At 45.6% G+C, this 26,764-nt stretch overlaps 1 protein-coding gene across 3 annotated transcripts in view; it reads right to left on the bottom strand.

Moving 5' to 3' along the window:
- LOC112264803 (sodium/potassium-transporting ATPase subunit alpha-3) overlaps window positions 1-25,714 on the bottom strand; it is a 30,342-nt gene extending 4,628 nt beyond the window's left edge. Inside the window, exons 1-15 of one of the 3 annotated variants that reach the window (XM_042295609.1) lie at window positions 25,554-25,714; window positions 25,170-25,248; window positions 12,838-12,984; window positions 12,088-12,147; window positions 11,741-11,944; window positions 10,707-10,820; window positions 9,688-9,822; window positions 9,183-9,300; window positions 7,539-7,807; window positions 5,727-5,925; window positions 5,079-5,323; window positions 4,533-4,725; window positions 3,973-4,285; window positions 948-1,098; window positions 486-654 (exon numbers count right to left, since the gene is read on the bottom strand). In XM_042295609.1, the coding sequence (XP_042151543.1) occupies window positions 486-654; window positions 948-1,098; window positions 3,973-4,285; window positions 4,533-4,725; window positions 5,079-5,323; window positions 5,727-5,925; window positions 7,539-7,807; window positions 9,183-9,300; window positions 9,688-9,822; window positions 10,707-10,820; window positions 11,741-11,944; window positions 12,088-12,147; window positions 12,838-12,984; window positions 25,170-25,175 (2,323 nt within the window). In that variant the 5' untranslated portion in view covers window positions 25,176-25,248; window positions 25,554-25,714. Of the gene's footprint in view, window positions 1-485; window positions 655-947; window positions 1,099-3,972; window positions 4,286-4,532; window positions 4,726-5,078; window positions 5,324-5,726; window positions 5,926-7,538; window positions 7,808-8,674; window positions 8,841-9,182; window positions 9,301-9,687; window positions 9,823-10,706; window positions 10,821-11,740; window positions 11,945-12,087; window positions 12,148-12,837; window positions 12,985-17,621; window positions 17,748-25,169; window positions 25,249-25,553 lie in introns of those variants that run through there. The other 2 variants (XM_042295610.1, XM_024441657.2) reach the window with 2 other exon arrangements.
- Window positions 25,715-26,764: the final 1,050 nt, after the last annotated feature.

Here is a 26,764-nt window from a genome sequence, read left to right as displayed (position 1 = left end):
GTCTCCTTCTCTACTCTCGCTGACCTTTCTTACTCTCTTCCTCCTACCTGTCGTTCACACCACCCCCGTTCTCTCCTTCAGTTTCATCCTGCATACAGATGTGGGATTTTAATTTGAGCCAGTTTGCTACAGCAGGAAAATAATCCTGCAGCAACAGGAAATGTGAATTATTGTGTGGATTATAATTAATGGGCATTTTTGTAGGGGTTGGTACATTTCTCATAAGGGAAAAGCAAGTCTGACATTTCAACGTGGAAATTACAAACTTCAGAAGCCTTTAAAAAAAACTATAATAAATTTCAATTTTTCATTTCTTGCGCTGCAGAAAGGTTCTCCTGCAACAGTGTGATCAAATTAAGATCCTGCATCTGTATACCTCTTTCCCTCCTACCTTTCTCCTCCCTGCTTCTTTCCCTCATTTTCCCTCCCTTATTCCTTCCCTCCCTTATTCCTTCCCTCCTTCCCTCCCTCCCTCTGTCCCTCACCCTCTTCCACTCCGGTGACGATGGAGGCAAAGTTGTCGTCCAGCAGGATCATGTCAGCGGCTTGTTTGGAGACGTCTGAGCCGGAGATCCCCATGGCGACGCCGATGTCAGCCTTCTTCAGGGCGGGAGAGTCGTTCACCCCATCACCAGTCACAGCCACGATGGCACCCTGAAAGACAGGTTAGTGAAAATTGTTAAAAGCCTCCTAGAAAAAGCCTTCAAATTCTATCTACTACTGTATGAGAATCTGTCGTGGAGAATCTGTTTCTTCAGATTTCTACACTTCAAAGTCCTTTCATGTCAAGGAAGCCAGACGTGTCTGGTTGTGTGCATGTGTGTGTGCACATTGCATGACTGTCTCTGTGTGTGTGTGTGTGTGTGTGTGCACATTGCATGACTGTCTCTGTGTGCGTGTGTGCGTTTGCGTGTGCATGTGCGTGTGTGTGTGCGTGCGCCCCTCACCTGTCTCTGGCAGCCCTCCACGATGATGAGTTTCTGCTGGGGGGAGGTCCTGGCGAACACAATCTCAGTGTGGTTCCTCAGGATCTCATCCATCTGGTCCTGAGACAGATCCTTCAGGTCTGTCCCGTGGATCACACACGCCTTGGCATCCCTGGAACGCGCACACACACACACAGGAAGACACTGCGTCCAACAACAACATTGGCGAATACGTTGATTCGGTGAGCGAGTTCATTAGAAAGTGCATTGAAGATGTCGTTCCCATAGCAACGATTAAAACATTCCCAAACCAGAAACCGTGGATTGATGGCAGCATTCGCGTGAAAATGAAAGCGCGAACCACTGCTTTTAACCAGGGCAAGGTGACCGAAAACATGACTGAATACAAACAGTGTAGCTATTCCCTCCGCAAGGCAATCAAACAAGCTAAGTGTCAGTATAGAGACAAAGTAGAGTCGCAATTCAACGGCTCAGACACAAGAGGTATGCACAGACCAGGTTGGCTGGTGTGTTTACGGACATATTCAATCAATCCTTATCCCAGTCTGCTGTTCCCACATGCTTCAAGAGGGCCACCATTGTTCCTGTTCCCAAGAAAGGTAACTGAGCTAAACGACTAGCACTCACTTCCGTCATCATGAAGTGCTTTGAGAGACTAGTCAAGGACCGTATCACCTCCACCATACCTGACACCCTAGACCCACTCCAATTTGCTTACCGCCCAAATAGGTCCACAGACGATGCAATCTCAACCACACTGTCCTAACCCATCTGGACAAGAGGAATACCTATGTGAGAATGCTGTTCATTGACTACAGCTCAGCATTTAACACCATAGTACCCTCCAAACTCGTCATCAAGCTCGAGACCCTGGGTCTCAACCCCGCCCTGTGCAACTGGGTACTGGACTTCCTGACGGGCCGCCCCCAGGTGGTGAGGGTAGGTAACAACATCTCCACCCCGCTGATCCTCAACACTGGGGCCCCACAAGGGTGTGTTCTGAGCCCTCTCCTGTACTCCCTGTTCACCCACGACTGCGTGGCCATGCACGCCTCCAACTCAATCATCAAGTTTGCGGACGACACTACAGTGGTAGGCTTGATTACCAACAACGACGAGACGGCCTACAGGGAGGAGGTGAGGGCCCTCAGAGTGTGGTGTCAGGAAAATAACCTCACACTCAAAGTCAACAAAACTAAGGAGATGATTGTGGACTTCAGGAAACAGCAGAGGGAGCACCCCCCTATCCACATCGATGGGACAGTAGTGGAGAGGGTAGTAAGTTTTAAGTTCCTCGGCGTACACATCACAGACAAACTGAATTGGTCCACCCACACAGACAGCATCGTGAAGAAGGCGCAGCAGCGCCTCTTCAACCTCAGGAGGCTGAAGAAATTCGGCTTGTCACCAAAAGCACTCACAAACTTCTACAGATGCACAATCGAGAGCATCCTGTCGGGCTGTATCACCGCCTGGTACGGCAACTGCTCCCCCACAACTGTAAGGCTCTCCAGAGGGTAGTGAGGTCTGCACAACGCATCACCGGGGGCAAACTACCTGCCCTCCAGGACACCTACACCACCCGATGTCACAGGAAGGCCATAAAGATCATCAAGGACAACAACCACCCGAGCCACTGCCTGTTCACCCCGCTATAATCCAGAAGGCGAGGTCAGTACAGGTGCATCAAAGCAGGGACCGAGAGACTGAAAAACAGCTTCTATCTCATGGCCATCAGACTGTTAAACAGCCACCACTAACATTGAGTGGCTGCTGCCAACACACTGACTCAACTCCAGCAAATTTAATAATGGGAATTGATGGAAATTGATGTAAAATATATCACTAGCCACTTTAAACAATGCTACTTAATATAATGTTTACATACCCTACGTTACTCATCTCATATGTATACGTATATACTGTACTCTATATCATCTACTGCATCTTTATGTAATACATGTATCACTACCCACTTTAAACTATGCCACTTTGTTTACATACCCTACATTACTCATCTCATACGTATATACTGTACTCGATGCCATCTACTGCATCTTGCCTATGCCGTTCTGTACCATCACTCATTCATATATCTCTATGTACATATTCTTTATCCCTTTACACTTGTGTGTATAAGGTAGTTGTGGAATTGTTAGGTTAGATTACTCGTTGGTTATTACTACATTGTCAGAACTAGAAGCACAAGCATTTCGCTACACTCGCATTAACATCTGCTAACCATGGTGTATGTGGCCAATAACATTTGATTTGATTTGAGTGAGAGTACGGTTGGTATCACTGAGACAGACACACACAGAACTGCAGAAGGTTTGTAGTTCATACACTTATGCCAGTAATTGGGTGCGACTGGCTGACTATCTGACTGACTGAGTGCTTGGTAAAGTACACCGAGCGTACAAAACATTAGGAACACCTTCCTAATATTGAGTGGCACCCCCTTTGGCCCTCAGAACAGCCTCAATTTATCTGGACAAGGTGTCGAAAGCGTTCCACAGGGATGCTGGCCCATGTTGACTCCAACGCTTCCCACAGTTGTGTCAAGTTGTCTGGAAGTCCTTTGGGTGGTGGGCCATTCTTGATAACACACTGGAAAGTGTTGAGTGTGAAGAACCCAGCAGCGTTGCAGTTCTTGACACAAACCGGAGTGCCTGGCACCGACTACCATACCCCGTTAACAGTCACGGAAATCTTCTGTCTTGCCCGTGAACGGCACACATGCACAATCCATGTCTCAATTGTCACAGGGCTTAAAAATCCTTCTTAAACCGGTCTCCTCCCCTTCATCTACACTGATTGAAGTGGATTTAACAAGTAGCATCAATAAGGGAGCACCGCTTTCACCTGGATTCACCTGTTAGTCCATGTCATGGAAAGAGCAGGTGTTCATAATGTGGTGTCCACTCACTGTATATATGTGTGAAAGCAAGATAGATAAAGTATGCTCACACACACACACACACACACACACACACACACACACACACACACACACTCTCCTTACCTGGGATTGACCTGGCTGACAGGGATATTGAGGCGAGAGGCGATGTCCTCCACGGTCTCGTTGCCCTCGGAGATGATGCCCACGCCCTTGGCGATAGCCTTGGCTGTGATTGGATGATCGCCGGTCACCATGATGACTTTGATGCCAGCGGAGCGACATTTTCCCACGGCGTCGGGCACGGCGGCACGGGGAGGGTCAATCATGGACATGAGGCCCACGAAGCACAGGCTCTCTGTGGTGAAGTTGACGTCGTCACAGTCGAAGGCAAAGCCCTTGGGGTACTGGTCCTCGGGCATTAGCAGGTGGCAGAAGCCTGGGAAGGGACAGTATTAGAATTGGTATTATTGTCAGTATTTGTGTATGCATTCTGAAAGGCCTCTTTAGGTTCCCATTTCTTACCCTCTTCCCTCCCTCCCCCTCTCTTACCCGAGTACTCTCCCTCCTAGTCCTCCCAGCTCCGTGCAAGCGCCCTGGGACTTCCTACACCTCTCTCCCACCCTCTTGTTGACCCAGGACTCCCTGCCTCATCCCTCCTCTGTCCTCTCTCCCTCCTGTCTCACCGAGTACTCTCTCCCCCAGTCCTCCCAGCTCCATGTAGGCGTTCTGGAAGGCCTCCTTCATCTCCTCGTCCATGGGCTGCTCCTTGCCCTGGATCAAGATGGAGGAGCAGCGGTCCAGGATCCTCTCTGGTGCTCCCTTCATCACCAGCAGGTAGCGGTTGTCGTTCTCATCCTCCGTTTCATGCACAGAGAGCTGGGGGGGGGGGCAAGGGGTGGAGCACAATCACACACTTGTTGTTCAGCCTCTTATACAAAGTCCTTACACAAACTGTTTATATAAGGATTTTTAAAAAACCTTGTTTTCCCTGACCCGAGCTTCGACCCTAACCCGGACCCAGGTAAGACCAGGGTCGGACCCACATCTAGACCTAGAGCCGTGTGCATCCAGCCGATTCAGGGTCGCTTTTGCCTTTTATAACACAGCGAATGAGATCACACGGATAGGTGTAACCTGATCCTAGATCAGCACTCCTACTCTGAGACAATTTGATACATGCAGCCCCAGGGATCCAGGGTGCGCACTTGCTCTCCATATTGGTCCCTCACCTGGTACTTGTTGGTGGAGTTGAAGGGGATCTCGGCCACCTTCTTGTTCTTCTCCCTCATCTGCCTGACGCTGCCGCAGGACAGCTCGATACATTTCAGCAGCGCGGACTCGGAGGCGTCGCCCGCCACGTCCCTCTTCAGGATGGGCAGCTGGTCCTGAGCCGCTTTGAACTGCGCCCGGTTACACAGGGCCGCCACGCGCGCCAGCGCCAACCACGTCTCCGAGCTCTTGTCGAAAGAGGCGCCTGGGGAGAAGAGAGGGAGGAAGAGTTGTTAGTGGCAGACACATGGTTGTTGCATTCCTGTGCTCACAGGCAGCCCTGAAGCCTTCATCAAGGCCTGCATCAATATACGTACCACCAACAAAGAACATGCAAATCCTTTGATACAAGATGTTACAAACAACATCAGGCCAATCTCAACACAGTGGTCTGAAACTTCTGACTCGGGTGCCACATCAGGCCTGCAAACCACATTTTGCTGGTTTGCAAAATTGTATCTAATTCCAGCGACTACAAGACTATCTAAATCACCTAAACTGGTGCCACCATATGAATAACTGATCACAATAAGATGTATTGACTTTGATGTTTATATAGTAAAGAACATAAACAACGAGTTCAGTGAACTTAAACCCATCTCTCCTACCAGACTGGTCCTCAGTGGTGTCGGCCTCGTGGATCTGGTTGTCGAACCACATGTGGGCCACGGTCATCCTGTTCTGGGTCAGGGTGCCAGTCTTATCAGAGCAGATGGTGGAGGTGGAGCCCAGGGTCTCCACAGCCTCAAGGTTCTTCACCAGGCAGTTCTTACGAGCCATACGCTTAGCGGTCAGGGTCAGACACACCTGAGAGAGAGAAGAAGAAGAGAGACAGAGAAAAGAGAGAGAAAGGAGAGAGAAAAGAGAGAGAAAGGAGAGAGAAAAGAGAGAGACAAGAGAGAGAGAGAGAAATGAGAGAGAAAAGAGAGAAATGAGAGAGAAAAGAGAGAGAGAGAAATGAGAGAGAAAAGAGAGAGACAGAGAAAGGAGGGAGAAAAGAGAGAGACAGAGAAAGCAACAGAGATTGCGAAAAGAAGACAGGGTTGGAAGAAAGTAACAAATAGAGAATGGGAGAACATGAGAGAAAAGATTAGTACCGAATCATGAAAGTGAAAACACGGGATGCACAACTCCAGGTGCAGACGCCCTAGACCCTCAAACCAATCAACGACTTACTTGCATCTGCAGAGAAGAAACCCATGACCAACCAATACAAGATAACTACACACTTACCCTTGAGACCTGGAGTTGTACAAACCCCCGTCATTCCACACCCCCCCCGCTCCCCATTACAGTAAAATGCACTAGAGCCAAACAAATACTACAGTATATTTCACAGCCCAGAAGGGAAATGCAGAAGGATAGAAAGAAAGAGAAGGAAAGCCAAGCGCAGAGTAAAAAGCAGTGAAAGGCAGGCGCAGAGTGTTTCATGCGACTTTCAATAAGGCAAAACGTATCATGGGCCATACAGGCTACTAGCCAAGCAGCGAGAGTGGCAACAGCCCAGCATTTACATGAACATGAGCCTAGCATTTATCAGTCTCTCTTAACAGTTGTCATAGAAGACAACTGACCGGGGGGAGTCACTGACACTGAATGACGCAGGTGTAGAGAGAGCCTGAAAAAGAGACACAGACACAAAGAGGGAAGAAGAGAGAAGAAGAGAGAGCCTGAAAAAGAGACACAGACACACAGAGGGAAGAAGAGAGAAGAAGAGAGAGCCTGAAAAAGAGACACAGACACACAGAGGGAAGAAAGAGAGAGAGAGAGAGAGAGCACTGAAAAAGAGACACAGACACAAAGAAGGGAAGAAGAGAGAAGAAGAGAGAGCCTGAAAAAGAGACACAGACACAAAGAGAGAGAAGAGAGAGAGAAGAAGAGAGAGCCTGAAAAAGAGACACAGACACAAAGAGAGGAGAGAAGAGAGAAGAGAGAGAGAGAGATACAGGTGCACAGAAATCAATGGGCTGTGGAGAGAGAAGAGAGGAGAGAGAGAGAGAGAGAGAGAGAGAGAGAGAAGAGAGAAGAGAGGAGAGAGAGAGAGAGAGAGAGAGAGAGAGAGAAGAGAGAGAGAAGAGAGAGAGAAGAGAGAGAGAAGAGAGAAGAGAGAGAGAAGAGAGGAGAGAAGAGAGATACACCACCACAACCATCAAAGAAGACACAAGCGCCTCTATTATTACAGACAGACGGATAACCACGCAGCGATACTGGAACACATGGAAATATTAGCGCAGAGATATAACACACAGAGTAAGAGACAGACAGACACAGAGGTACAGCACAAGACACCGACACAGAGGAAAAAGAAGAACACAGACAAACACACAGTCCACTCTTCACTACCCCCCCAACTTCCCCTCGCAACCCCGTCCACCACACCACACAACACAACACTAAAATCCACCAAAATATCCCCTCACAGTGACAGTAGCCAGCAGGCCCTCGGGCACGTTGGCCACGATGATGCCGATGAGGAAGATAACAGCCTCCAGCCAGGTGTAGCCCAGGCAGACGGCCAGGATGAAGAAGGTGATGCCCAGGAACACGGCCACACCTGTGATCAGGTGGATGAAATGCTCGATCTCCTTGGCGATGGGGGTCTTGCCCGACTCCAGGCCGGAGGTGAGGGTGGCGATACGGCCCATGACGGTACGGTCGCCGGTGCACACCACGATGCCACGCGCCGTGCCTGGTGACAGTGGGGAGAAGAGTCGGGCGTTAGATGACTTTACTTGCATGTTATATTGGTGTATTGTCAAAGATTGTGTAAAATGATAAGTTACCACCATACAGCGAAAAGCACTTTGAGGAAAAACTCAAAGTGCAAATCAAATGTTTTTAATAATCATTTTTTTGTATCACTCCCTTATAGTAAATGTCCCGAAAGTAATCATTCAAAAAATTATAATACTGAACTGCTGAAGTGTTCTTTACTGAAATGCCACGGAAGTAATTCTTATCGCCACCAATGCAGGTGCCATACACTGTTCTGACCACATGGGGGCGGCATATACCATTCTATGAAGTAAATCCTAGTTCTTTAGTATATTTGGGGCCTACAGGTAACCAGTGCCTGGCCTTAGCTTCATCAGACAACTAAGGCCTAGAGTCAATCAGATCAGCGTTAACCTGCCGTAACCGACAATTGCATTCCATATCATCGTTTCTTTTGTTTCGGCAATGTTGGAGGTGTAACTGCGTTGGAGCTGTCAAATCAGTGAGCGGCTGCTCTCGCGGTCATCGTCACGAAGCCACAGCCATCCCACTCGCTTTTAGAAGTTTCCAAAGAGAAAGTGTAGGCTCAATAAAAAATAATGACACTCAAATTGAGAAAAATCAGTCAACAAAACAAAGAAGTATTTATACGAGCCGAAACGAGGTGTGGATTACGTTGCAACATGGCCGCATGGGATGTTTCACTAATGCATCCAACGGGAAATGTCCGCGGCAGGTATTAACACACAGGCCGATCGTGGATTCGACCGCTCCAACGCAGTTACGCCTCCGACGTCGCCTTAAAACAAAAACAAATATACGCTACGCAGTTGTCGCTTACCGCAGTCTCTCTTCTCTCTCTCTGAACTGGCTGAATCTTCGCCATTCCTCCTCTATTGACACTTCCATTAGACCACTGAGCCATAAGTGGACGCTAAGCTAATATTGACACCAGATGGAGTGTTCTCAAAGACGAAACGCTGTGGGCAGATGGGAAGGGAAAAGGGGGCAGCCGGGGAATTCAAAGAAGGAGGAAGGGAGAGGTGAAAGAAAGAAGGAGAGCGAGACAGAGTGTGCGTGGGCGCTGGGTTGGGTGCTTGTTAAAATGGTGGGTGCCTTGTTGCCATGGCAGCCAGCATTTTCCACCTTAAAACCCACTCAGAGGTGGATAAAGAGAAGAAGAAAGAGAAAACAGGAAGAAAACACAGCAATGGAAAGACGACATGTAGAGTGACGGGGCAATGATGGTTAAGACGACAACAATGATGATGATGATGATGATGATAAGAAGGAAATGGGCCAAGAGGAAGAGGGGGATGGGGACGATGCAGTTGCCAAGGCGACCGTACCTTCAACACAGTTGGTGGAGAAGAAAGCGACATTGCGGGTCTCCAGGGGGTTGTCATGGGTACAGTCGGGTGACCTGCTCTGGGGTTCTGATTCACCAGTCAGGGAGGAGTTATCCACCTATAGGAGAAGGACAAAATCCAGGGAACTTGATTACAATTTTAAAAAGCTTGTATGTAAAATGTGTGTGTGTGTGTGTGTGTGTGGTAGTGTGTGTGTGTATGTGTATCAGTTTGTATTACTATCCTCATGGGTACAGGAAATCCTCAAAAGTCCCCACAAGGATAGTAAAACAAGGAACATTCTCCAAAGGTTATTTTAAGTTTAGGGTTTAGGTTTACAATTAGGGGTAGGGTTAGAATTAGGGTTAAGTTTTTTTAAATAGGATTTTTTTATGGAAATCAATTTTTTGGTCCCCACAAGGATAGTTAAACATATGCTGTGTGTGTGTGTGTGTCTGTGTGTGTGTGTGTCTGTGTGTGTCTGTGTGTGTGTGTGTAGGTTTACCTTGCAGCCGTGAGCAGAGACGATCCTGAGGTCGGCGGGGATCCTATCTCCTCCCTTCACCTCCACCAGGTCTCCAGCCACCACCTCCTCAGCGTTGATCTGCATCTTCTCGCCCTCGCGGATCACCAGCGCTTGCTGTGGACAGAGGAAACCCCAATGGTGAAGTAGGAACCATAAACCAACCATTAAGTGACTATGCATACAGGTGTAACACTGGGGTAACAGTAAAACCAACTACACGCTATCACTGACCTATCAGAGACTGAACATTTGAGCCGATGTCTTAGTAGCTATTAACTCACCACTGAATGACTATATGCATCGTGTTCACTTACAAAGACGTAGAATAGAATAGAGTAACCCCTGGTTACAGTGGCCAAAACCATGTCGGCTACGTGTGTTTTGAGGGGGAACATATGGATAAGGGTCAAAGGTTATTTTGAGTCACTGCCACAACTACCCCACCCATCGTCATCTAGAAAAACAAGTTTGGATTATTCATTTGTAAAACACATATGATTGAGACTAATAGGATTGGAATGAGTATTTACAGACACTGAGTCCTACGGTCAGGGATCATCAACTAGATTCAGGGCCGTTTTTTTCTCTCGAGAGGATGGTCTGGGGACCGGGAACATGATTATAAATCATTTGTACACTGCAAATTGAACGCAAGATGCCCAAACAGTTGTAACATTTGACTAATACATGATCATCTCAAACCTTGCTTACATTTGTATAGGATCACACATATCTCTACACTATGTGTGGGAATACTTTGGAACACATTTCCAGAATTAAAATCACTTGGAGTTGATTTGTTTTACAGTCTTTTATGTCCCGATTTTGTTAAACAAATATATATTTTTGGGGTCAGAAAACTTGGGGGGGCAAATCAAATCAACTGCTGGCCAAATTCAGCTTGCTGCCAACCTGTTGAGGAACCCTGCTCTAACCGGTTGGGAATGTAGGGAGACAATAGGATAGGGTGGTAAAGGTCTAAGAAGAGGTTTGTTTACCTGGGGCACCATGTTCTTGAAGGACTCCATGATTTTGGAGCTCTTTGCCTCCTGGAAGTAGGAGAAACAGCCGGTGATGATGACGACAGCCGAGAGAACGATACCCAGGTACAACTGGGGAGAGAGAACGCAGCAAACAATGTTAAAAAAACAAAACAGTATTGGAACATTTGATACAAACGTTCTTACAACTATTATGTCCTTCTACGAATGTTTATCAGATAACATTTTCCCAGGACATTTTAAAAGCATTCGTGGGATGTTGTCATGCTAAAGTGATCTGAAAACCAAACTGGGACTCCGTTGGAACGTTGCCTAACGTTGCAGGAACGTTCAACTGTTTGCTGGGGTAAAATATAACTTCATTGCTTGATCATGTTAATATGGTGGCAAGCTTTTTAATTCGTTTAGGTTTGGTTGAACTATATGGCTGGATCTAAAATGCCACATGCCATGCAGGGTTGGGGTCAATTCAGAATTGAATTGAGAATGGCTGATCAATTCCAATTCAGTTCTTGAATTTTAATTGAAATAGTACACAGGATGCAGAATAATTTGAATTTGACTTTGAATTAATGGAACATACATAGGATAGGAAATAAGTCATTGATAAATTCAATGAAATTCGTGGAAATTCAAATGCCTCATTTAGTATTACCCGGGTACAACTGGAGACAGAGAGCAAGGAGAGAGAGAAATATTGTTTAACCATTTATCATTTTAGACGGTGCCTATACTTCACATTCATTTAGGGTTGGTTGAACCATATAGCTGGATCTAAGGAACACATGGGACTCTGACTCATCTCAACACGAGACACGAGACACTTCCTTGTTCACCAAGGCATAGAGTTTCCAAAATATTTTAGTGGCAAGTAAGAATCAGCCACAACCTCCCAAGTTGAATCCTAATGCTACGTTTTGGAAACACTACATTAAGCTGAACCCAAAAGGCCATCTATAACCTTGCATCCATTTGTCCCCTGCCAAGTGATAATGGTGGCCCTTTTGTGGGGGGGGGGGTCTGTCACTCACATTGTCTCCTGCGGGCTCGTCCTCGGTGGCGGCCTGGATGGCGTAGGCCAGGAAACAGAGGATGGCGCCGGTCCACAGCAGGATGGAGAAGCCACCGAACAGCTGGCGACAGAACTTGACCCACTCGGGGGTGGTGGGGGGAGGCGTGAGGGCGTTGGGGCCGTCTCGAGCCAGGTACTCAGCGGCCTTGGCATTGGTCAGACCCTGAAGAGGGGGTGAGAGAGGAGGGAAAGGGATTGGCTGATATTTTTGTGCGACAACTGATATTACCATTGATGTTCTAACATGTTTCGTTTTAAAAGCCCCAACACAGGTTTTTGAGAAAAGTCTTGAGGTGATGAACTTACCTGGACTATGTCGGTAGAGTACTTCTGGCATACCTCCTCGATGGACATCTTGTGTTCCGTCTAAAAGAGAAAAGTTGAAAACATTGAATAAATCTCTAGTTTTAACTACATTCTTGCAAATACATATTGTGAATAACGCTGGAAACAGGTTGGGGCGAGGAGAGGGACGGAAGCTATACTGTTACACCTCATAACAGAGTAAATCTTCTTCAAACAGGATTAGTTTATATTGGAAGTGCCTCTCGCCAGAGACTACTATTCGTACCAACAACAAAAAACAATTTCCTTTGCTTGACACCCATGAGATGAATTTACTGCCAACAATAAAATAGATTTTCAGGAATACAGGCTGTCAAAATCCATTGTCCAAACATCTGAGAAGTCATTTATTAACAACTTTGTCGCTGTCCCAAACAGAATACATAAAGACTGCCCACTGGGAACACACTGGGTGAATCAACGTAGTTTCCACGTCATTTCAATGAAATGACGTTGAACCAACGTGGAATAGATGTTGAATTGACGTCTGTGCCCAGTGGGTGCTCTTTAGGATAGTGTTTCTCAAACTGTTATTATACCAGTGTCCGGCAAGCTATGGTCCTTTCTCCTTCGGCTAAAACTAGCACCCTAGATGAATCTGAGGGACCAGTTAGCAACATCCCAGGGACCAGTGCCGGTCGCAGGACACACTGCTCTAGGCCCACGGTGCACTGACAGGAAAACAGGAAGTAGGAATGATGCACCACATACCAAGGGAACTTCCTTCTTCAATTCCTCCATGTCCTTGGTCTTCTTGTCTGCCTTGGAGTCCGCCTTCTTGGAGTCCGCCTTCTTGGGGGACTCCTTCTCATCCTTCTCCGTCGTGGTGGCCACACGGTAGCTGTCTGACCGTCCGTACTGCAAGACAAACAAAGAGAGTCCTCAGAACACAGATCCCTGACTCGTCCATATTTTACATAGAAAAAGGTTGGGCTAATACACGGTGTGGGTCAGCTAATCCCAAAAGCACCATGTTAGGCTGTGAATGCCTCAATGCTGCCGTAGTAACTTTGAGTATGGCAGTGAAGTGGGTTTCCTAGTGCCAGCTGGTATCCTATGTGCACCACAAGCCAAAGCCACAATTACATAGGAATTCATGCACTCAGATAACCCACAATATCACTGTTAGCTACTTGAGTGTCGGCCACAATCAAACAAGCAAACAGAGATTGAAGTGCAAGGCTGCCGTAATTATACGATTGGGCAAAGCTCTCTAAATATTTTCCACTCTAGCTTTGTATATTCCACATGAAAAGGATCAAAGTATAACAGCCAGGAGGATGTGTGTATAACATGGTCCAGAATGGAAGGTTTTGTCTAATCAGGACCAATTGGTTATGGTTAAAAACTCAGCGACTTTACTAGGCATCTCCTATAGGTAGTGAAACTATCCAAATTCCCACCCTTTGAGAGCGTTTCATTTTCCAGTTGAAAATGTTTGTTTCCCAACATTAAAATGAATTCCTGTCATTGAGACAAGGTATGGGCCAAGGAGTGACCAAGTGTATTCCCGGTAAACACCCATTTCTGGGATTTTCTTGTCAGATCGGTCTTGGTATCTCAACGGGAAAGGCTGCATTCCTGCGTTGTCTTTCGCGGTAAATCTTTTTTTCGTTATTTTGTTAACCTGATTGAAGGCTTTTTCTTTTAAATATTGAAGTCTGAAGTGGGAACTTTGTAAATGCGTACAGTGGGCGACGTCACTTTGGAACATTGGCGCCATTTTGTCAATGAATCTAACCACCTCGACCCACCTGCCCCTGCTGCTTCGTTTCCCTTAAGACTGCCTCAATCTCCCGATTTAACAGTAAGTGATGAGTTAATGATTTCCTACCTAATGAAAAGGCCCCCAAACATGCTTTCTTCCTCTACCATTCCCTCCCTCAATTACTCCCTCCACACCCACCCTCTATTTTACTGTGTCTTTCTCTCCTTTCATCTCTCTCTCTCTCTCTCTCTCTCTCTCGCAAACTCTCTTCACATCCCTTCCTCTTTCTCTCCTCCGTGGACAATGCGAGCCTTGTGAGAGTACAGTGCCACAGTGGCAGCAGTGAGCGGGACCTCACATGGTCGTTTCTATGGAAAGCGCATGACAGTGGCCCTGTGGCTCCAGGGGGCCATGGTGATCAGGGAGACTACGGACCACAGCAAGTCCTGAGAACGTCCTGAGAGGAGATTTGGTCAATGATAGACCTACTAAACTATGTGCCTTATATGTGCGTGTATGTGTTTACATGCCTCTTGTGCACTACATGACCAAAAGTTGTTGTTATGGATGGGTTTGAAAATATCATAGTGTACAATGACACCCAAGACAGATAGAACATGGTATAATACCATACAAAATGATTTAAACAAGCAGTTACACTCTTCAAAGAAACACACATACATTATGTCTTTGTACAGTGTATTTGGAAAGTATTCAGACCCCTTGACTTTTCCCACATTTTGTTACGTTACAGCCTTATTCTAAAATTGATTCAATTGTTTTTTTCCCTCATCAATCTACACACAATACCCCAGACTGACAAAGCAAAATTAGTTTTTTTGTTTGCAAATGTATTAAATATTTTATAAATGGTGGGCCTCCCGAGTCGAACAGATTTCTAAGGCACTGCATCACAGTGCTAGAGGCGTCACTACAGACCCGGGCTGTATCACAACCGGCCGTGATTGGGAGTCTCACAGGGCGGCGCACAATTGTCCCAGCGTTGTCCGGGTTAGGGGATGGTTTGGCCGGGGTCTTTACTTGACTCATCTCACTCTAGCGACTCCTTGTGGCGGGCCGGGCGCCTAGCAGGCTGACCTCGGTCGTCAGTTGAACGGTGTTTCCTCCGACACATCGGTGCAACTGGCTTCCAGGTTAAGCGGGTGGGTGTTATAGGAAGCACGGTTTGGCGGGTCATGTTTTCGGAGGACGCATGACTCGACCTTCGCCCCCCGAGCCGGTTGGGGAGTTGGACCACATCATGGCTTTCCAAATGCACTATATGTGCCTATCTGTGCCTATCAGTGCCATATGGTCCTAATAGATACAAGTGGCAATGTATCGTCTCAACTTTAGGGTCTCTATTCAATCGCAGTAAGACAGTAAAACACACTATGAGCGGGGCTTTGGGTTTCGTCCCTGATACATTCACATTGTATCCATCTTGTGCAGTCCACAAGGTAACCACGTTTCATGGCTGAATTACAGTCTGCATCGCTTGATCAAAGACTAGACATTGCCACTCAGGGGAGAGATTCAAAAGCTTGCAGATATGGATATATAACCTGTCCTATGAGACAACTCCAAATCATTGTATCAGAGCTAAATCCCGCAGCTTGACATTTTACAAGATATGCATCACAGGAGCCTTTGGTGGTTCATCTTCCTACTACATCTGCTTCTGTTTCCCAGAATCTAACACACAAAAAACCAGGAAGTACCCCAGGAGTCCTCCACAGTCCTCCAGGAGTCCTCCACAGTAGAGCCAAAATGTCATCCACTAAACCCCTCAGTTGCCTAGCCTACCACTGACTGACTATGCTGATAATCCACTTAAATCCCGTTGCTCTCAAATTAGTTTTGAAAAGGCAGAGGGGAGGGGGTGAGAAGGGACATTTGGGAGGTCCTATTACATACATTTGGGAGGGGTCTTATCTGTAGGTTTAATCCAGACATTTGTCTGCTATGGCAACGGTTTGTGTTTGTTTTCTATTTTGGTAAACTAGCATATCTCGTGGTTTGCTGTTAAACCACCAACATCCTGTTATTCTGCGCTCTTGTTTCTATTAGAATCCACTTGCCATGACTGATAATCATTAAGATGATATAGCGACCGAGATACTAGGCCATATTGTGTGTGAGGTGTTGTTGTGAAGTATGGCTGTTATTGTAATGGTAGGTGTAAGAGTGTGTGTATGTGTACCTTTACTTATTTGTATATGAAGTATACAGTGTGTGTGTGTGTGTGTGTGTGTATGTCTACCTTTACTTATTTGTATATGAAGTATTTAGTGTGTGTGTATGTGTACCTTTACTTATTTGTATATAAAGTATACAGTGTGTGTGTGTGTGTGTGTGTGTTGTGTGTGTACCTTTACTTATTTTCCACCATAATTTGCAAATAAATTCATTAAAATCCTACAATGTGATTTTCTGGATTTTTTTTCTCATTTTGTCTGTCATAGTTGAAATGTACCTATGATGAAAATTACAGGCCTCTCTCATCTTTTTAAGTGGGAGAACTTGCACAATTGGTGGCTGACTAAATACTTTTTTGCCCCACTGTATTTGTATATAAAGTATACAGTGTGTGTGCATGTGTACCTTTACTTATTTGTATATAAAGTATACAGTGTGTGTGTGTATGTGTACCTTTACTTATTTGTATATAAAGTATACAGTGTGTGTGTGTATGTGATTCAGTATGATGTTGGGTCGGTGTGAAGCTCTATGTGTGAGCGTGTCCCCGTGTGTGTTTGCGTGAGTGAGTGATGTGATGTGATTGTAAGCCATCTGTCATAAAGGAGGGATAGTGTGAAAATCTGGAGCAGGAGGTGGGATTACCACTGTTTACTACAGTATAGGACAAACCCACTGAACAATATAGTAATCCTTACTCTCTTTTATTCCCCCCCTCCCTCCCTCTCTCTCATCTTCTATCATTCTGGTGTTCTACCACTCTCTCTCTTAATCGCGTTCACCTTCGACTCTATTTTTTCTCTCCCCTATCTTATCACTTGCACGTATTCACTCATTCCCTTGCTCACAAAGAGCTGAATGGTTCTGAAAGGAGTGCATGATTCAAGGGAAACTTTGAGCTGTGTAAACCTTTATCATGTTGGGATTCATCTCAAAGCCACATACCGTTTCAGACTGGAACCTATATCCAGCACTACAAGCCCAGTCACTGAGTCATTTACTCACACATTCACACACATCCATTTTTACCCAGTCATTCTGTGAGTTCATAACATACGCACCAATATAGACAATTGATTATCCAACCATCCACTCATGATATTGACTGCTTCCTCGCTCAATTCCATTGGCTATTCCCTCTCTGCTCCCAGCCCACTACACACGTGTAGCCTACACATCCATTCACAGTCAAGGCTGATGCCCAAGAGTCTTTCCACTCAGGCACACACTAGCCCGACTTGTTCATTAGAAGGACCCCTACTCAGCACTATTCACTGCCTGCACTTTGGTACAGGCTCGACCTGAGGAATTTCTAAGAAGAAATTCTCAGAGTATGAGTGCTGATATTGGATCAGTTTTAGATCATGATGAATGAGATTACATTGAAAGGCGGGACCTGATTCTAGATCAGAACTCCTTGTCTCAGACACTATGATTTTGGGTTGAGCATAATGCCTTATCCCAATGCACCAGCAGTAGCCTATGGTACTTGTAGCTGACAGGTTTGCAGATTAAAGCTGTTGAGTCTAAAATTTCCTACACAACAAATGGTAATATCCAAGAACCATGGAAATATAGTTAACTTTACCTTTAGTCCAATTGAATTTCAGAATTTATGCCACAGGCTAGAAAATGGGCCACGGTGTTGCAGAAGCTGTGTTTAACCAAGTGTTGATACCCAAGAAAGAGGAAGTACAGTTTCCGTACCAGTGCAAACCTGCTCTAGAATATTTCAGAGTGCTTTGCCACAGACTAGATCCTGTAGACCACAGACCTCTCTTCCACAGAGAAGCAGATCATCACTACACGCCGATCAGTGGATCGACCTAGAAATCACTGACGCACACTGACCGGAGACCCGCCCCCCCCCACCCCCTCCATCATCCATCCTCCCACCCCCCTCCCCAGAAGCCCACCCATCTGTCTTCTCTCTTTCCTCCTGTGATCGGTTCATCCAGTGTGGGAGGGTAGGGGCTTCCGTCAAATGAGATACATTGATGTAAGTACATTGTTTACTTGATCGCGTTCGGCATGTGATTGCGTTAAGCGTATGGCGCTTGACGTTTGAGCGTCCTCGCTGTTTGACTGTGCTTTAAGACGGGGCTGCATATGGGTTGAATGGCATTTCACTTCACTCATTCACTTCTAGAAATCCTACTTATCTCTCCTCGTGCTTTAATCCTACTGATCCCTAAAGACACCTCATATCTCTAAAGCCCACTGGTCAAACACACTGTTTGACCAAAATGGCTACTATTGACTGAATGAGCTTGACAGACCCGGCCACAAATGAGCCAGGTTTCCTGGCAACAGCCAATCCCTGGACTGTTAAGAAATATTAATCTAACTGACCACCTTTTAACTCATGCATCACAGAGCTGTTCTATTTACCCTGATGGAAAACCAGTAAAAGCCCGTCTTCACACCTCTGACAGGAAGTGATGTCATGTTCGCCATACTTGGAAATCAATGACGGCCTTTCACTACTAGGACAAGGTATATTGGATGTCCCTGATGCCTGACGTACATTAGGGCAGTATGGATCACACACACACAGCTGTTGGAAACCAGACATGCAGGAAACAAGAGGTCCCATCAACACAGATGAGATGTCAGGACTGCATTATTCAACGGCCCATAATCACCCTCTTCACTGGCACTGGTGACTCATATATACAAGGAGTCCCCCCCTCCCCGTCACCAACGCCTTGACACAACGCTGCATTTGAAAGCAACTTTGAATGCAATGTCATCACTTTATTTATTTTTGGGGGGGGGGGCTGTATGGTTGTGTATTGGTCATGATGATAAGATACTCGCAGCAATGTTAGAATTTTAGACATGGTCTAAATCTTCATCAAAACCATGCCTCAATCTGAAAAACATCTCAGAATCTAACTGTAGAATGACTTACAATTCTGTATTGAGATTTTTACACAGAAAGTGTTACTTTGATGTCCATAAAACGTAAATGTTGGACTCTAGTACATGCTAACGTTTAACCAACATAGATTCACCTGATGCATAATGGTTGTACAACTGAAACTGATTTATTGGATTGACAATTGGGGCAAGGGTGTTGCTCAACCAATCACAACAGAGGAGGGGCGGGGAGGAGAATGCAAATGAGAGCTATATCATGGGCACACTACGACACTTGCTGTACTCATCAAAGTGGAGACCATGTGGCTTATCGGCTGTCCACAGGTTATTCAGATTCCAGACTAGTTCAATAAATCAGACATTGATAGAGAGGAGACAAACCAATACAGGTCCTATATCTTAGCAGATGCTGTCAAGAAACGTTACACATTACATACAGCGCATTCAGAAAGTATTCAGACCCCTTGACTTTTTCCACATTTTGTTACCTTACAGCCTTATTCTAAAATGGATTAAATTAATTAATTTTCACATCAGTCTTCACACAATACCCCATTATGAGATTTGCAAATGTATAAAAAATTTAAAAACAGAAATACCTTAACAGAAATAACCTTATTTACATAACTATTCAAACCCTTTGCCATGAGACTCGAACGTGAGCTCAGGAGCATCCTGTTTCCATTGATCATTGGAGTCCACCTGTGGTAAATACAATTGATTGGACATGATTTGGAAAGTCACACACCTGTCTATATAAGGTCCCACAGTTGACAGTCCATGTCAGAGCAAAAACCAAGCCATGAGGTCGAAGGAATTGTCCATAGAGCTCAGAGACAGGATTATGTGGATGCACAGATCTGGGGAAGGGTACAAAAACATTTCTGTAGCATTGAAGGTCACCAAGAACACAGTGGCCTCCATTATTCTTAAATGGAAGAAGTTTGGAACCACCAAGACTCTTCCTAAAGCTGGCCGCCTTGCCAAACTGAGCAATCAGGGTAGAAGGGCCTTGGTCAGGGACGTGACCAAGAACCAGATGGTACTCTGAAAGAGCTCCAGAGTTCCTCTGTGGAGATGGGAGAACCTTCCAGAAGGATAACCATCTCTGCAGCACTCCACCAATCAGACCTTATCAGACCTTATGGTAGTGGCCAGACGAAAGCCACTCCTCAGTAAAATGCACATAACAGCCCGTTTGGAGTTTGCCAAAAGGCACCTAAAGGACTCTCAGACCAAGAGAACCTAGATTCTCTGGTGTGATGAAACCAAGATTGAACTTATTGGCCTAAATGCCCAGCGTTATATCTAGAGGAAACCTGGCACCATCCCTATGGTGAAGCAAGGTGGTGGCAGCATCATGCTGTGGGGATGTTTTTCAGTTTCAGGGACTGGAAGACCAGTCAGGATCGAGGGAAAGATTAACGGAGCAAAGTACAGAGAGATTCTTGATGAAAATCTGTTCCAGAGCACGCAGGGCCTCAGACTGGGGCGGAGGTTCACCTTCCATCAGGACAACGACCCTAAGCACACAGCCAAGACAACGCAGGAGTGGCTTCGGGACAAGTCTCTGAATTTCCTTGAGTGGCCCAGCCAGAGCCTGGACTTGAATCCTATCGAACATCTCTGGAGAGTCCTGAAAATAGCCGTGCAGAGACACTCCCCTTCGAACCTGACAGAGCTTGATAGGATCTGCAGAGAAGAATGGGAGAAACTCCCCAAATGCAGGTGTGCCAAGCTTGTCGCGTCATACCCAAGAAGACCCGAGGCTGTAATCCCTGCCAAAGGTGCTTCAACAATGTACTGAATAAAGAGTCTGAATACTTATGTACATGTGATATTTGAGTTTTAATTTTTTTAATCAATTTGAAAAACAGTTTTTGCTTTGTTATTATGGGGTATTGTGTGTAGATTGATGAGGGAAAAAAAGTGATTTAATCTATTTTAGAATAAGGCTGTAACGTAAGAAAATTTGGTAGAGTCAAGGGGTCTGAATACTTTCTGAATGCTCTGTATAGGGCAGGCTATATGCAGTAGTCACGGCAGATTACTGTATACATATAGCAGAACTGCCCCCTCAATGTACATCTTTTGTCTCACACATACATGCAGTACATACATACATACATACTGTACATGCACTTAAACACAAACACATTCCATCATCCACAGCAGTCTCCCAATGAAGCCCTGGGATTGGTTATTCATCCACAGCCAACACCAAGGACATTAATGGCAGCCATGGAGGAAATAAAACAGAAGACATAATCTAGCCGTCACTCTTCTTCTCAGCCATCAATCATAACAATGGCTGACCAAGACCCTTCTACATTACAGCCTAATTCTAAAATGGATTCAATAGTTTTTCCCTCATCAATCTAATTTATTATACATATATATATATTTTACACCTTTTTCACCCCAGTTTCATGGTATCCAATTGGTAGTTACAGTCTTGTCTCATCGCTGCAACTCCCGTACGGACTTGGGATAGGCGAACGTTGAAAGCCGTGCGTCACCCGAAACACAACCCAACCAAGCAGCACTTCTTGACACAATGCCCACTTGACCCGGAAGGACGAAACACCGTACACCTGGCGACCGTGTCAGCGTGCACTGCGCCCGGCCCGCCTCAGGAGTCGCTAGTGCGCGATGGGACAATGACATCCCTGCCGGCCAAACCCTCCCCTAACCCGAACGATGCTGGCCCAACTGTGCACCGTCCCATGAGTCTCCTGGTCACGGCCGGCTGTGACAGAGCCTGGACATGAACCCAGAATCTCTAGTGGCACACCTAGCACTGCAATATTCCATACATTTTCCATGACACCCAAAAGTACTCGTTACATTTTGAATGGTCACCTGGTCATTCTGGCGGACTCACTAAACACACATGCTTCATTTGTAAATGATGAGGGTTGAAGTGTACCCCTGGCTATACATACATAAAAAATGGTACTGTCTGGTTTGCTTAATATAAGGAATTTGAAATGCTTGTCACGGCTGATCTGTTTCACCTGTTTTCGTGCTTGTCTCCACCCCCTCCAAGTGTCGCCCATTTTCCCCTATGTATTTATACCTGTGTTCTCTGTTTGTCTGTTGCCAGTTCATTTTGTTTCGTCAAGTCTACCAGCGTCTTTCCCTCTGTTCCTGTCTCTTGATTGTCCGTTTTTCCCTGTTTTCCCTTTTCTGCCCGCCCTGATCCTGCCGTCCTGTACCTTTGCCCCACTACTCAGGATTATCGACCCCTGCCTGCCTTGACCTGCCCCTGTTGCTGTAATGTGAGGTTAGGCAACAACATCTCCACCCCGCTGATCCTCAACACTGGGGCCCCACAAGGGTGCGTTCTGAGCCCTCTCCTGTACTCCCTGTTCACGACTGCGTGGCCATGCACGCCTCCAACTCAATCATCAAGTTTGCGGACGACACAACAGTGGTAGGCTTGATTACCAACAACGACGAGACGGCCTACAGGGGGAGGAGGTGAGGGCCCTCGGAGTGTGGTGTCAGGAAAATAACCTCACACTCAACGTCAACAAAACTAAGGAGATGATTGTGGACTTCAGGAAACAGCAGAGGGAACACCCCCATCCACATCGATGGAACAGTAGTGGAGAGGGTAGCAAGTTTTAAGTTCCTCGGCATACACATCACAGACAAACTGAATTGGTCCACTCACACAGACAGCATCGTGAGGAAGGCGCAGCAGCGCCTCTTCAACCTCAGGAGGCTGAAGAAATTCGGCTTGTCACCAAAAGCACTCACAAACTTCTACAGATGCACAATCGAGAGCATCCTGGCGGGCTGTATCACCGCCTGGTATGGCAACTGCACCGCCCTCAACCGTAAGGCTCTCCAGAGGGTAGTGAGGTCTGCACAACGCATCACCGGGGCAAACTACCTGCCCTCCAGGACACCTACACCACCCGATGCTACAGGAAGGCCATAAAGATCATCAAGGACATCAACCACCGAGCCACTGCCTGTTCACCCCGCTGCCATCCAGAAGGCGAGGTCAGTACAGGTGCATCAAAGCTGGGACCGAGAGACTGAAAAACAGCTTCTATCTCAAGGCCATCAGACTGTTAAACAGCCACCACTAACATTGAGTGGCTACTGCCAACACACTGTCAATGACACTGACTCTACTCCAGCCACCTTAATCATGGGAATCGATGGGAAATGATGTAAATATATCACTAGCCACTTTAAACAATGCTACCTTATATAATGTTACTTACCCTACATTGTTCATCTCATATGCATACGTTGATACTGTACTCTATATCATCGACTGCATCCTTATGTAATACATGTATCACTAGCCACTTTAACTATGCCACTTGGTTTACATACTTATCTCATATGTATATACTGTACTCGATATCATCTACTGTATCTTGCCTATGCTGCTCTGTACCATCACTCATTCATATATCCTTATGTACATATTCTTTATCCCCTTACACTGTGTATGACAGTAGTTTTTTTTGGAATTGTTAGTTAGATTACTTGCTCGTTATTACTGCATTGTCGGAACTAGAAGCACAAGCATTTCGCTACACTCGCATTAACATCTGCTAACCATGTGTATGTGACAAATAAAATTTGATTTGATTTGTAAGAGCTTTCATTGTCTGCTTAAATGCCCCCTTTATTTATCCTACGGTTCTGACTTGGTGTACAGGGAGAACACTGTAAGAACGGCCCATGTTCTGAATTCTGTCACTGTACATTTCAAAATGAATGTCTTAATCAAAATTACAGATTGCCTCTCATCTGCTTGTCTTCCCCTTATGACATAGTTTGTACATCTCAATTGTCAGTAGAAACCACATTTGTTTAAGCAAGTCAGCCATATCAGTTATGGGTTTTTAAAAGGCAGTAAATGAGGCTGAATGAACTGTTTCGTTGCCAGACAAGGCTCCCCTGATAGCCAGGTGTAGCAATGGTATAGTGCAATTAATGTATTGTTTAGTGTTGTGTTGTGGCTTTGCTGGCATGCATCCCACATAATTTTGTTTTGCCCCACCAAGATTTATATGCCAAAATCGCCACTGGAAATGAGCAATGTTTTCTGTTAGAATCATGCACTGGCATGTTTGATTATTAGGCTACGACAACCTCCCCAACCCACATCGAAATGGGGAATTGGGCATCCATTTTGACGCAGCTGTCTGCGCCGATTGGTACCCCAACCGAACCTCTCCACTAATTCCATTTCGGTATATCCATAAGCAACGACTTTCACAGCTTCCGTGACTTAAAATATTACTCTGTAGGATGGATATAAAACAAGTGGTCGACAATTCAAATATTATCTATCGGCATTTAGTATCCCACACCCACCCTCTGAATATGTCCCCGTCGCCTCTCCATCAATTCCAGATTACAATCACGGAGGCCATCAGTGTGCAATAAAAGCAAGGTGTCAAAACGTGAAACAAAATGATGACAACCAGACTCAAAATGTAATGGAATTAGACCTTTTTAGATTTAATGAGATGTCGAGGATTGATAAAGTTGTCCGCCATCCTTACTGCATCACCATTGCCTTTCTTCGGTAGCCTAGCCTAAATATTGTAATTCTTATTGGCAATATCTATATGTGCCATTCAAATTCAATGGAATATAGTATCCAAATAGTGAATGGCAAAAAAAACTATCCGGCTAATTTGGGATTTGGGTTTAGAGAACAGCTTGTTTTCAATTTGGCACGAGGTCCATCCATCCATAGCCTACATATGTTTAGCGTTATTAATGTCCATTTTGGAGCGGGAATGAAACAACAGATTCCCCTCTCCCGGTAACTCCATTATGACGCACCGACTGGCGTCTGGAGAGGAGAAGAGTGGAAGTGTGTCGCGGATCGGTTCGGGTGCAATTCGGAAAACAGGGCAGATAGCAGATTATAAGAATGTCAGTAATGTTGCTATTTAACACAGACATGGCAAGAAAATATAATGTAACGAAAGAATAGACAGTAATTAAAGGTATTGGGACTGTAATTCGTGCAATTGCATTGAATCAACATAGACATAAATAGCTACACTGCACACGTTTAACAGTCATGCAAGTAAAGTCACACCAATTTGCCATGGTATCACAAGCCATCGAAATACTATAGTGGACTATGCCATTCTAATATGATATTTATTATCTTTAAGGTGCGTTACACATTCCTCATAGGTTACAGCTACCCATTCATAAACTCATTGTTACGCACACCAATTAGAATGGAAATAGCTCTTACCCCCATCTCAGTCAGTCGGGTATCCTCAGCAGATGAAACTGTTTTAGGCTGGATTCAAAGCAGAATAGTTGATAGTAGGCTGTAGTATAAAAACAGAAGAGGAAACTGTAACTCGACAAATTTGAGGAACAAACGCTCTTCTTCCTGACACAATTGGCTTTTGCTCTAATAATAAATGATCAGATCTCATTTAAAAGAGGAACGGCATAGGAATACGTGAGAAGGCAAGGTTTCATTGAATACCTATGCCAAGTTTTATTCGCCCCCCCCCCCACACACACACACACAAAAACTACAACGAATTAAAGGGGCCGTTTTATGTGTAATATACAATTACAAGCATCCTAGCAATACGCGTTGCTCTGTATGACGTGAAAATGATACCAGGTCAAATTGAAGAGCCGAGCGTCTTGGTTAGCGATATTCGGATTCTGTCTCCCTCCACTGCTATGCCCAGCTGCCGTCCCTCTCCTTTTCCACACCACTCCGCGTGTGAAAGAAATGCCAGTGGGTGTGTGAGATGCACTGGCACTCCCATATACACGCAAAGCAGGACAGACCTATTGCAAGTGCGCTATGTAATCAGTGGCGCTCGCAACTATAATCCAACCACAGACCATTCTGCGCCACAATAGGTCGCATTACAAAAAGACAATTGACAGATCACCAGTCCAATTTTGCGTCAGGATGGTCAAACATTTGTCAATAATTGAAGTGAGAGAAGGCTTGACAGATCAACTGTCTAACAACTATGAAAACGTTTATACTTTCATACAGTTTGCTTGACAGTTAGCCTACCTCTTGAGAGATGGTCTTCACAACACGTCAATGACGTTATGGAGTCTCTCCTGCAGCTATAAATACAAAGACTATGCTCAAGAATGTCCTCCCTATTTCGAGAACAAATTAATAGACTGGCACTGTCCCTCCCCAATGATCAATCTGTTACTACACTGTAGTGTTCCTCTCAATTACCTCCGTCTAAGCCCCCACTGTCAGCTGTGGTCTCCATGCATCTCTTATCTCTCCACACCAAAGTTAGCTGTGGTCTCTATGCATCTCTTATGTCTCCACACCAAAGTCAGCTGTGGTCTCTATGCGTCTCTCATCTCTCCACACCAAAGTCAGCTATGGTCTCTATGCATCTCTTATCTCTCCACACCAAAGTCAGCTGTGGTCTCTATGCCTCTCTTATACCTCCACACCAAAGTCAGCTGTGGTCTCCATGCATCTCTTATCTCTCCACACCAAAGTTAGCTGTGGTCTCTATGCGTCTCTTATCTCTCTCTCCACACCAAAGTCAGCTTTGGTCTCTACGCGTCTCTTATCTCTCCACACCAAAGTCAGCTGTAGTCTCTATGCGTCTCTTATCTCTCCACACCAAAGTCATCTCTCCACACCAAAGTTAGCTGTGGGTCGTATCTCATCTCGCCACACCAAAGTTAGCTGTGGTCTTATCTCTCACACAGCCAAAGTCAGTCAGCTGTGGTCTCCATGAGTCTCTCATCTCTCCACATCAAAGTCAACTATGGTCTCCATGCATCTCTTATCTCACCACACCAAAGATAGCTGTGGTCTCTATGCGTCTCTTATCT

The sequence above is a fragment of the Oncorhynchus tshawytscha genome, linkage group LG13 (genome assembly GCF_018296145.1).
Source record: "Oncorhynchus tshawytscha isolate Ot180627B linkage group LG13, Otsh_v2.0, whole genome shotgun sequence".
In the NCBI taxonomy this organism is placed as follows: Eukaryota; Metazoa; Chordata; class Actinopteri; order Salmoniformes; family Salmonidae; genus Oncorhynchus; species Oncorhynchus tshawytscha.
The sequence above is the reverse complement of the archived record's forward strand: the minus strand, read 5'-3'. Positions and strand labels throughout refer to the sequence as shown.